General features: G+C 41.1%; 1 protein-coding gene across 1 annotated transcript in view; it reads left to right on the top strand.

The window, feature by feature from the left end:
• The first annotated feature begins 800 nt into the window (after window positions 1–800).
• Window positions 801–13,420, top strand: part of LOC128697911 (uncharacterized) — a 94,568-nt gene continuing 81,948 nt past the window's right edge. Inside the window, exon 1 of the mRNA XM_070099612.1 lies at window positions 801–1,061. Coding sequence (XP_069955713.1) covers window positions 952–1,061 — 110 coding nt within the window. The 5' untranslated portion in view covers window positions 801–951. The remainder of the gene's footprint in view (window positions 1,062–13,420) is intronic.

Here is a 13,420-nt window from a genome sequence, read left to right as displayed (position 1 = left end):
CTCCAGAACATCACTCCATCTGAGATCATACATACCCAGGATGACTCAGTATGGAACACATTCGTACAGCATAATGATGTCAACGAGATAACGTCAGTTGATCAAATGAAAATGCTGGCCCACAGATGGCTCCAACTTCATCCTGTTCCCTACTTGTATGTCTCATAACAAAAATGCTTTCAAATGAGCTGATGTAGGTAACAGCTCTTAGCTTGCCAATAAAGTTAGGAATCCTTAACCTGTAAATAGCTGTCAATAAAGCTAGGGATCCTTAACCTTGTCAAACCCTGTGTAAAAAAAAAAAAAAAAAAAAAAAAAGAGGAGAGAGAGACAGAGAGAGAGAGAGAGAGAGAGAGAGAGAGAGAGAGAGAGAGAGAGAGAGAGAGAGAGAGCAGGACGGCCTGTGGGAGGCTGTGTCTGCCGGGAAAGACTCTAGGCTTGCCCCTGACGGGCCCAGGAGTAAACGTGGGCAGTGGGGTACTAGGGACTACAGGCATGACGTGGGCAGTAGACTGAAGAGGGAGGGAGACTTCAGACATGCCCACGACTGCTACAGGAGCAGCGTGGGCGGTGTTGACCTCGGTTTGTCCAGAGAGGCGGGTAGAGTTATGGGCGAGGTAGGTTGGGCGTGGGAGTAACAGGTGGCATGGGCGGTGTGTGTGTGTGGGGGCGCTCTGGTATACCCATTGGTGTCGGGGCACTGACTAGTCACCAACCACCAGCAGGGAGCCAGTCAGCGGCCCTCCTCCGCCCTGAGCACACGCATACACGCATGCGCCACGCCGCACCACAACGAACCTAACCAAGGCATCACCGCTGCTGCAGCAGCTTGTGCCCACAGACGACGCATCTCCGCCAGGAGAGAGAAACCATCCCAGCCGGGAGACCTGGCATGTCCTGGAGGGGACCTGGCTTTCTACTGTTGTGACTAGTGATCTGTGAGGGGCGGTGATGAAGGTGTGGGGGTGGGTGTGCGTGTGCCTGGTAGCCCTCCTGGTGGGGCAGCCCACCCACGGCAAGAGGATACCCAGGTGGTGGATGAAGGTAGCACAGAGACAAGGGTAAGTAAACACACCACCTAGATACATCATGTAAAGTAAAAGGACACAAGTGCAACTAATGTGACATTTTATTGTGGCAACGTTTCGCTCTCCAGGAGCTTTATCAAGCCATGGCTTGATAAAGCTCGTGGAGAGCGAAACGTTGCCACAATAAAATGTCACATTAGTTGCACTTGTGTCCTTTTACTTTACATATTGTCGGTAATTCTACCAACTTTATTAGATACATCATAAAATAAGAGTGGTGGAACTCTGCAGAAGGCCTACTGGCCCATACGAGGCAGGTCCTTACATGAATGAGAGGGGCTTGGTAATTAATTAAGACACATGTGCAGCAGTTGGGTATCTTTAGTGTTGAAATGTTTCGCCTACACAGTAGGCTTCTTCAGTCAAATACAGAGGCAGCAGGTGTAGTAATAAAATGAAAATGATGTAATCAGTCTATAAACCTTGGAAAAGCAATATTTTATACTGATGGTGATGGACTGTTTACATCGTCTTCACATCTCTACTGTTCCTGCCTACTTTCTGTATTCGACTGAAGAAGCCTACTGTGTAGGCGAAACGTTTCGGAATAAAGTTGCCTAACTGTTGCCTATGTGTCTTACCTACCAACCTGTCGGTATTGTATACCATTTTGATGTTCACAGTATTTTATATAATTTTTAACACGAGAGGGGTTGGATTAGAGTGGGACTTTGGAAATATAAACACATATGCAGTATAATGTGATCCTTTATTGACAACGTGTGCATCTGATGATGTACCGGTACATCAGATGCAGCATTCTCCACCTGACCTCAGCATTCTGAACCTGACTATAAATACTCACGTACCTTCCACCCCAGGTAGATCTGTTTGTGACTTGAAAAAGCCCACTGTGTGGGCGAAACGTTGTCAATAAAGGATCACATTATACTGCATATGTGTTTATATTTCCATTGTGTCGGTATTTTATACCATTTATTTCCAGAGTCGGACTTTCACCTGGGTGAGTAGGGTTAGCAGTGAAAAGGGGTTGGCCAGATATATTTGTTAGTGGGTTCGTGTTTAACGAGGACCTGCCTAGCATGAGCCAGTCAGACTACTGCCGTGTTCCTCCATGAACGTTCATATGTTCACCTTGTCTCTTTCTCTGTTCACCAGTTGAACATACAAGTTGAACACCCACAGTAATGGATATGATACCGTCAGGTTGATGTATAACCCGAGTTCAACGTCTCGGTAGCCGTATTGACGTACTGACGGGTGTTGTACATATATGCCTTGGGTTTCCTGGGGGTTACAGAATGAACACAACCACGACGCAAAATATACAGACGAGGATGACAAAGTGAAGATTGAGACACTTATGCAACATATGGGAATCTTTATGCAACATGTGAGGTAGACAGAGGTGATACCATGTATCAGAAATCTTTCCTATGAGGACAGACTGAGGGGCCTGAATCTGTACTCTCTAGAAAGGCGTAGAATTAGGGGGGATATGACTGAGGTCAATAAGTGGAAGTTATAAAGGTGATGCAAATAACTTGCTAATAATATCTAACCAAGACAGAACTCATAGCAATGGGCACAAGTGGAGAAAAAATTAGATTTAAAAAATTTGGGACAATTTTGGTTTGGTACAAGAGTTGTGGAAGAGTGGAACAAAGTGCCAAGTGGCGTCGTTAAAGGGTAAAACCTTGGTTTAAGACAGACACGTTTCAATCCTGGGATCGAAACGTTTTATAAACGATATGTATATATATATATATATATATATATATATATATATATATATATATATATATATATATATATATATATATATATATATATATATATATATATATATATATATATATATATATATATATATATATATATATATATATATATATATATATATGCAAAACAACCCCTGTGAAAGAATAGAGAAATTCCAAGCGCTTTCGTGACTACTCACATTATCAAGGAACTCTGCATAGTTCCTTGATAATGTGAGTAGTCATGAAAGCGCTTGGAATTTCTCTATTCTTTCACAGTGGTTGTTTTGCATATTCTGAATTCACCTGTTTACTGTGATCTCATTGCATATATATATATATATATATATATATATATATATATATATATATATATATATATATATATATATATATATATATATATATATATATATATATAGAGAGAGAGAGAGAGAGAGAGAGAGAGAAATTCCAAGCGCTTTCGTGACTACTCACATTATCAAGGAACAATGAAAGTAATGCATCAGAGGAAGGCATATAAAGGGTCTAGCCCACACCTCACTATCACATCCCACAACAAAGCAACACCTGATGCGCGACTTATAAGAAAGGGAACACTGCAGCAGGCCCGCTGGCCCAACTAGACAGGTCCTTCACACAACCACTAACAAACTATTCTACCCAAGAATTAAGAATTTTTAAATTTATTTTTTGTCCATTGTATTATTAAATTCTTCCCAAATTCTATTAATTATAAATGGATCTAATTTACATAAACCATAGGAAATATTCATATTTTTGTCAAAACTGCTTTTTATGAAACAAGATTCAATTATATTCCTGTCGACCATGGACTTGCTTGATACTACTTTCTCAACTTTTTGAAAATCAATTGGATGGTTAAAATCTCTTACATGAATAAATAGAGCATTGGAATCTTGTCCAGTTCTAATGCTATATTTATGTTGTTTTAATCTTACCTGGAGGTTATTCCTGGAGGTTATTCCGGGGATCAACGCCCCCGCGGCCCGGTCCACGACCAGGCCTCCCGATGGATCAGGGCCTGATCAACTAGGCTGTTACTGCTGGCCGCACGCAGTCCGACGTACGAGTCACAGCCCGGCTGATCCGGCACCGACTTTAGGTATCTGTCCAGCTCTCTCTTGAAGGCAGCCAGGGGTTTATTGGCAATTCCCCTAATGCTTGATGGGAGGCTGTTGAACAGTTTTGGGCCCCCGGACACTTATGGTGTTTTCTCTTAGTGTACCAATGGCGCCCCTACTTTTTATTGGCGGCATTTTGCATCGCCTGCCCAGTCTTTTACTTTCGTAGGGAGTGATTTCTGTGTGCAGATTTGGGACCATTCCTTCCAAGATTTTCCAAGTGTAGATTATGATATATCTCTCCCTCCTGCGTTCCAACGAGTACAAGTCAAGTGCTTTCAAGCGTTCCCAGTAGTTAAGGTGCTTGACAGAACTTATACGTGCAGTAAAGGATCTCTGTACACTCTCTAGATCTGCGATTTCACCTGCTTTGTATGGAGATGTTAATGTACAGCAGTATTCCAGCCTAGAGAGAACAAGTGATTTGAAAAGGATCATCATGGGCTTGGCATCTCTCGTTTTGAAGGTTCTCATTATCCATCCTATCATTTTCTTTGCACGTGCGATCGTGGCACTGTTGTGATCCTTGAAAGTGAGATCCTCAGACATTACTACTCCCAGGTCCCTTACATTATTTCGAGATTTTTACCAGTTTGACCATAATAAACTTTATCGTAAATTTTACAAGGAATCTTATAGACACATCCATCAGCATTTTGGGGGGAATTCTTTATCAAAAGTTTTTTTACTGTATCAAGATTTTTGAATACAACTTTAATATTAAAAGTCTTAAGAAGAGAAGGCATATCAACCAAGTTTTCATGGTAAGGGAGAACCAACATATTTTTAGTTGAATAAGGTTGGTTGTCCCTTTTTGGATTGTAAAAAGTATTTCTAGCAATTTTAAAAGATTTATCAATTACGTTTCTTGGGTATTTTAAATCATTACCTATTTCATAAATTTTGGATATTTCCTCATCTATGAACTCTGGACTACAAATTCGTAAAGCTCTCAAAAACATTGATGAGAAAACAGACAGTTTGACTTTATCTTGATGCGAGGAATAATAGTGGACATAGGAACAGTTATTTGTAGGTTTTCTGTAAATTTTAAATTTGAATTCATTATTACCCTTAATAATTAAAACATCTAGAAAAGGCAATGAGTTATTTTCTTCAAACTCAACAGTAAAGTTTATAGAATGGGCTAAGCTATTTAATTTTCCAAGGAAATGGTGTATATCTACATTTTTGGGCATAAGACACAAAATATCATCAACATATCTGAACCATTTAGCTCTATTAGGGAGGATTGTGTTAAGCAACCTTGTTTCAAAAAATTCCATGTATAGGTTACTAAGAACAGGTGAAAGAGGATTTCCCATTGCCATACCAAACTTCTGAGTGTAAAACTTATCATTAAATACAAATTTTGCATCAACAATGCAAAGTTTAATAAGTTTAATGATAGTAGGAACTGGCAATGGTAAATCATAGTTAACGAGTTCTTCAGATAAGAAACTTAATAAATCATCAACAGGAACTTTCGTAAACAAGGAAGTAACATCAAAACTAACCATGTTAAAATCATTTAAGTCAGTTAAGGAGCTTAATTTATCAACCAAGTCTATGTTGTTTTTAACATTAAAGTTAGAAATTTTGCCAACAATAGGGCTCAAAATATCAACAAGCCATTTGGATAATTTATATGAAACTGACCCTATGGAGCTAATAATTGGTCTGACTGGATTCCCTGGTTTGTGTGTTTTTATTAGTCCATACATGTAAGGCAAAGATGGATTAGTGGAAGTAAATTGTTTGACTAATTCATCTTTGCCTTTCAGTAGAAGTTTTATTGTTTTATTGAAATTGCTGTTAACGGTTTCTAGGGGATTTTTCCTAAGTTTAGAATAGGTTTCAGTATCATCTAAGAAAGTAGTATCAAGCAAGTCCATGGTCGACAGGAATATAATTGAATCTTGTTTCATAAAAAGCAGTTTTGACAATAATATGAATATTTCCTTTGGTTTTTATAATTAATAGAATTTGGGAGGAATTTAATAATACATTGGACAAATAATAAATTTTAAAATTCTTAATTCTTGGGTAGAATATTTTGTTGGTGGGTTGTGTGAAGGACCTGTCTAGTTGGGCCAGCGGGCCTGCTGCAGTGTTCCCTTTCTTACAAGCCGCGCGTCAGGTGTTGCTTTGTTGTGGGATGTGATAGTGAGGTGTGGGCTAGTCCCTTTATATGCCTTCCTTTCATGCATTACTTTCATTGTTCCTTGATAATGTGAGTAGTCACGAGAGTGCTTGGAATTTCTCTATTCTTTCACAGTGGTTGTTTTGCATACTCTAATATCACCTGTTTACTGTGATCTTATTGCATATATATATTTCTTTCTTTCAACACACCAGCCGTATCCCACCGAGGCAGGGTGGCCCAAAAGGAAAAACAAAAGTATATAGTATATATACAGGAGAAGGGGTTACTAGCCCCTTGCTCCTGGCATTTTAGTCGCCTCTTACAACACGCATAGCTTACGGAGGAAGAATTCTGTTCCACTTCCCCATGGAGATGAGAGGAAATAAACAAGAACAAGCGCTAGTAAGAAAATAGAAGAAAACCCAGAGGGGTGTGTATACATATGCTTGTACATGTATGTGTAGTGTGACCTAAGTGTAAGTAGTAGTAGCAAGACGTACCTGAAACCTTGCATGTTTATGAGACAGAAAAAACACCAGCAATCCTACCATCGTGTAAAACAATTACAGGCTTACGTTTTACACTCACTTGGCAGGACGGTAGTACCTCCCTGGGCGGTTGCTGTCTACCAACCTACTACCTAGGATATATATATATATATATATAATTATATATATATAATTATATATATATAATTATATATATATATATATATATATATATATATATATATATATATATATATATATATATGTTTTGGTTACTTGTGTTTCTAAGCCAACTTGTCGGTATATATTACCATGGTTTATACCATGCATAAACCTTATGCAGGTTTAAATTAACGTTTAATGTTTAAATGAAACCTTTGCCTATGACAGTTGTTTACAACACAGGACACACGTGCAACATTTGCATATCTTTATTCCAAAACCTTGCATCTGCACAGCAGGCTTCTTCAGTCGCGTACAGAGGAGGTAGCAGAAGCAGTAGAGATGTGAAGACGATGTAATCATCAGTCCATCACTCTAGAAGACGTTGTTTTGAGGTGGTCAGTCCCTCAGCACGGAGGTTTGCCGGTGTGGTGGGGATTGTGGTGAATGTGGTGATGGTGGTGGTGCATGTGGGTGTTTTGTTTTGACGAGTGATGGATGGCAGTAGAAGTGGAGATTGTGGTGGATGAGGACGATATGCGTTGTACTGGTCTGCAGTGACAAGTGGTACACTGGGTGACAGTAATACACTGAGTGACAGTAGTACACTGAGTGACAGTAGTACACTGAGTGACAGTAATACACTGAGTGACAGTAATACACTGAGTGACAGTAGTACACTGAGTGACAGTAGTACACTGAGTGACAGTAGTACACTGAGTGACAGTAGTACACTGAGTGACAGTAGTACACTGAGTGACAGTAGTACACTGAGTGACAGTAGTACACTGAGTGACAGTAGCACACTGAGTGATAGTAGTACACTGAGTGACAGTAGCACACTGAGTGACAGTAATACACTGAGTGACAGTAGTACACTGAGTGACAGTAGTACACTGAGTGACAGTAGCACACTGAGTGATAGTAGTACACTGAGTGACAGTAGCACACTGAGTGACAGTAGTACACTGAGTGACAGTAATACACTGAGTGACAGTAGTACACTGAATGACAGTAGTACACTGAGTGACAGTAATACACTGGGTGACAGTAATACACTGAGTGACAGTAATACACTGAGTGACAGTAGTACACTGAGTGACAGTAATTCACTGAGTGACAGTAGTACACTGAGTGACAGTAATACACTGAGTGACAGTAATACACTGAGTGACAGTAATACACTGAGTGACAGTAATTCACTGAGTGACAGTAGTACACTGAGTGACAGTAGTACACTGAGTGACAGTAGTACACTGAGTGACAGTAGTACACTGAGTGACAGTAATACACTGAGTGACAGTAATTCACTGAGTGACAGTAATACACTGAGTGACAGTAGTACACTGAGTGACAGTAGTACACTGAGTGACAGTAGTACACTGAGTGACAGTAGTACACTGAGTGACAGTAATACACTGAGTGACAGTAATACACTGAGTGACAGTAATTCACTGAGTGACAGTAGTACACTGAGTGACAGTAATACACTGAGTGACAGTAGTACACTGAGTGACAGTAATACACTGAGTGACAGTAATTCACTGAGTGACAGTAATACACTGAGTGACAGTAATACACTGAGTGACAGTAGTACACTGAGTGACAGTAGTACACTGAGTGACAGTAGTACACTGAGTGACAGTAGTACACTGAGTGACAGTAGTACACTGAGTGACAGTAATACACTGAGTGACAGTAGTACACTGAGTGACAGTAATACACTGAGTGACAGTAATTCACTGAGTGACAGTAATTCACTGAGTGACAGTAATTCACTGAGTGACAGTAGTACACTGAGTGACAGTAATTCACTGAGTGACAGTAGTACACTGAGTGACAGTAATACACTGAGTGACAGTAATTCACTGAGTGACAGTAATTCACTGAGTGACAGTAATTCACTGAGTGACAGTAGTACACTGAGTGACAGTAATTCACTGAGTGACAGTAATTCAGTGAGTGACAGTAGTACACTGAGTGACAGTAATTCAGTGAGTGACAGTAATTCAGTGAGTGACAGTAGTACACTGAGTGACAGTAATTCAGTGAGTGACAGTAATACACTGAGTGACAGTAATTCACTGAGTGACAGTAATACACTGAGTGACAGTAATTCACTGAGTGACAGTAATACACTGAGTGACAGTAATTCACTGAGTGACAGTAATTCAGTGAGTGACAGTAATTCAGTGAGTGACAGTAATACACTGAGTGACAGTAATTCACTGAGTGACAGTAATACACTGAGTGACAGTAATTCAGTGAGTGACAGTAATACACTGAGTGACAGTAATTCACTGAGTGACAGTAATTCACTGAGTGACAGTAATTCAGTGAGTGACAGTAGTACACTGAGTGACAGTAGTACACTGAGTGACAGTAATTCACTGAGTGACAGTAATTCAGTGAGTGACAGTAGTACACTGAGTGACAATAATTCAGTGAGTGACAGTAGTACACTGAGTGACAGTAGTACACTGAGTGACAGTAGTACACTGAGTGACAGTAATTCAGTGAGTGACAGTAGTACACTGAGTGACAGTAGTACACTGAGTGACAGTAGTACACTGAGTGACAGTAATACACTGAGTGACAGTAGTACACTGAGTGACAGTAGTACACTGAGTGACAGTAGTACACTGAGTGACAGTAATACACTGAGTGACAGTAGTACACTGAGTGACAGTAGTACACTGAGTGACAGTAGTACACTGAGTGACAGCAATTCACTGAGTGACAGTAATTCAGTGAGTGACAATAATACACTGAGTGACAGTAATTCACTGAGTGACAGTAATACACTGAGTGACAGTAATTCAGTGAGTGACAGTAATACACTGAGTGACAGTAATTCAGTGAGTGACAGTAATACACTGAGTGACATTAATACACTGAGTGACAGTAATACACTGAGTGACAGTAATTCACTGAGTGACAGTAATACACTGAGTGACAGTAATTCACTGAGTGACAGTAGTACACTGAGTGACAGTAGTACACTGAGTGACAGTAGTACACTGAGTGACAGTAGTACACTGAGTGACAGTAATTCACTGAGTGACAGTAGTACACTGAGTGACAGTAGTACACTGAGTGACAGTAGTACACTGAGTGACAGTAGTACACTGAGTGACAGTAATACACTGAGTGACAGTAATTCACTGAGTGACAGTAGTACACTGAGTGACAGTAATTAAGTGAGTGACAGTAGTACACTGAGTGACAGTAATTCACTGAGTGACAGTAATTCAGTGAGTGACAGTAGTACACTGAGTGACAGTAATTCAGTGAGTGACAGTAGTACACTGAGTGACAGTAGTACACTGAGTGACAGTAGTACACTGAGTGACAGTAATTCAGTGAGTGACAGTAGTACACTGAGTGACAGTAGTACACTGAGTGACAGTAGTACACTGAGTGACAGTAGTACACTGAGTGACAGTAATACACTGAGTGACAGTAGTACACTGAGTGACAGTAGTACACTGAGTGACAGTAGTACACTGAGTGACAGTAGTACACTGAGTGACAGTAGTACACTGAGTGACAGTAGTACACTGAGTGACAGTAATACACTGAGTGACAGTAGTACACTGAGTGACAGTAGTACACTGAGTGACAGTAGTACACTGAGTGACAGTGGTACACTGAGTGACAGTAGTACATTGAGTGACAGTAGTACACTGAGTGACAGTAGTACACTGAGTGACAGTTGTACACTAAGTGACAGTAGCACACTGAGTGACAGTAGTACACTGAGTGACAGTAGCACACTGAGTGACAGTAGTACACTGAGTGACAGTAGTACACTGAGTGACAGTAGTACACTGAGTGACAGTAATTCACTGAGTGACAGTAGTACATTGAGTGACAGTAGTACACTGAGTGACAGTAGTACACTGAGTGACAGTAGTACACTGAGTGACAGTAGTACACTGAGTGACAGTAGTACACTGAGTGACAGTAGTACACTGAGTGACAGTGGTACACTGAGTGACAGTGGTACACTGAGTGACAGTGGTACACTGAGTGACAGTAGTACACTGAGTGACAGTGGTACACTGAGTGACAGTAGTACACTGAGTGACAGTAGTACACTGAGTGACAGTGGTACACTGAGTGACAGTAGTACACTGAGTGACAGTAGTACACTGAGTGACAGTGGTACACTGAGTGACAGTGGTACACTGAGTGACAGTAGTACACTGAGTGACAGTGGTACACTGAGTGACAGTGGTACACTGAGTGACAGTGGTACACCGAGTGACAGTAGTACACTGAGTGACAGTGGTACACTGAGTGACAGTAGTACATTGAGTGACAGTAGTACATTGAGTGACAGTAGTACACTGAGTGACAGTAGTACACTGAGTGTCAGTAGTACATTGAGTGACAGTAGTACACTGAGTGACAGTAGTACATTGAGTGACAGTAGTACACTGAGTGACAGTAGTACACTGAGTGACAGAAGTACATTGAGTGACAGTAGTACACTGAGTGACAGTAGTACACTGAGTGACAGTAGTAAATTGAGTGACAGTAGTACACTGAGTGACAGTAGTACACTGAGTGACAGTAGTACACTGAGTGACAGTAATACACTGAGTGACAGTAGTACACTGAGTGACAGTAGTACACTGAGTGACAGTAGTACACTGAGTGACAGTGGTACATTGAGTGACAGTAGTACACTGAGTGACAGTAGTACACTGAGTGACAGTAGTACACTGAGTGACAGTAGTACACTGAGTGACAGTGGTACACTGAGTGACAGTAGTACACTGAGTGACAGTAGTACACTGAGTGACAGTAGTACACTGAGTGACAGTGGTACATTGAGTGACAGTAGTACACTGAGTGACAGTAGTACACTGAGTGACAGTGGTACACTGAGTGACAGTAGTACACTGAGTGACAGTAGTACACTGAGTGACAGTAGTACACTGAGTGACAGTAGTACACTGAGTGACAGTAGTACACTGAGTGACAGTAGTACACTGAGTGACAGTAGTACACTGAGTGACAGTAGTACACTGAGTGACAGTAGTACACTGAGTGACAGTAGTACACTGAGTGACAGTAGTACACTGAGTGACAGTAGTACACTGAGTGACAGTAGTACACTGAGTGACAGTAGTACACTGAGTGACAGTAGTACACTGAGTGACAGTAGTACACTGAGTGACAGTAGTACACTGAGTGACAGTAGTACACTGAGTGACAGTAGTACACTGAGTGACAGTAGTACACTGAGTGACAGTAGTACACTGAGTGACAGTGGTACACTGAGTGACAGTAGTACACTGAGTGACAGTAGTACACTGAGTGACAGTGGTACACTGAGTGACAGTAGTACACTGAGTGACAGTAGTACACTGAGTGACAGTGGAGTACAGTAGTACACTGAGTGACAGTAGTACACTGAGTGACAGTAGTACACTGAGTGACAGTAGTACACTGAGTACAGTAGTACACTGAGTGACAGTAGTACACTGAGTGACAGTAGTACACTGAGTGACAGTAGTACACTGAGTGACAATAGTACACTGAGTGACAGTAGTACACTGAGTGACAGTGGTACATTGAGTGACAGTAGTACACTGAGTGACAGTAATACACTGAGTGACAGTAGTACACTGAGTGACAGTAGTACACTGAGTGACAGTAGTACACTGAGTGACAGTAGTACACTGAGTGACAGTAGTACACTGAGTGACAGTAGTACACTGAGTGACAGTAGTACACTGAGTGACAGTAGTACACTGAGTGACAGTAGTACACTGAGTGACAGTTACACTGAGTGACAGTAGTACACTGAGTGACAGTAGTACACTGAGTGACAGTAGGACAGTAGTACACTGAGTGACAGTAGTACACTGAGTGACAGAGTGGTACACTGAGTGACAGTGGTACACTGAGTGACAGTGGTACACTGAGTGACAGTAGTACACTGAGTGACAGTGGTACACTGAGTGACAGTAGTACACTGAGTGACAGTAGTACACTGAGTGACAGTAGTACACTGAGTGACAGTAGTACACTGAGTGACAGTAGTACACTGAGTGACAGTAGTACACTGAGTGACAGTAGTACACTGAGTGACAGTAGTACACTGAGTGACAGTAGTACACTGAGTGACAGTAGTACACTGAGTGACAGTAGTACACTGAGTGACAGTGGTACATTGAGTGACAGTAGTACACTGAGTGACAGTGGTACATTGAGTGACAGTAGTACACTGAGTGACAGTGGTACATTGAGTGACAGTAGTACACTGAGTGACAGTGGTACATTGAGTGACAGTAGTACACTGAGTGACAGTAGTACACTGAGTGACAGTAGTACACTGAGTGACAGTAGTACACTGAGTGACAGTAGTACACTGAGTGACAGTAGTACACTGAGTGACAGTAGTACACTGAGTGACAGTAATACACTGAGTGACAGTACACTGAGTACAGTAGTACACTGAGTGACAGTAGTACACTGAGTGACAGTAGTACACTGAGTGACAGTAGTACACTGAGTGACAGTAGTACACTGAGTGACAGTAGTACACTGAGTGACAGTAGTACACTGAGTGACAGTAATACACTGAGTGACAGTAGTACACTGAGTGACAGTAGTACACTGAGTGACAGTAGTACACTGAGTGACAGTAGTACAC

Source organism: Cherax quadricarinatus, chromosome 68 (genome assembly GCF_038502225.1).
Source record: "Cherax quadricarinatus isolate ZL_2023a chromosome 68, ASM3850222v1, whole genome shotgun sequence".
NCBI classification, from domain to species: domain Eukaryota; kingdom Metazoa; phylum Arthropoda; class Malacostraca; order Decapoda; family Parastacidae; genus Cherax; species Cherax quadricarinatus.
This window is presented reverse-complemented; position numbering and strand designations above follow the sequence as displayed.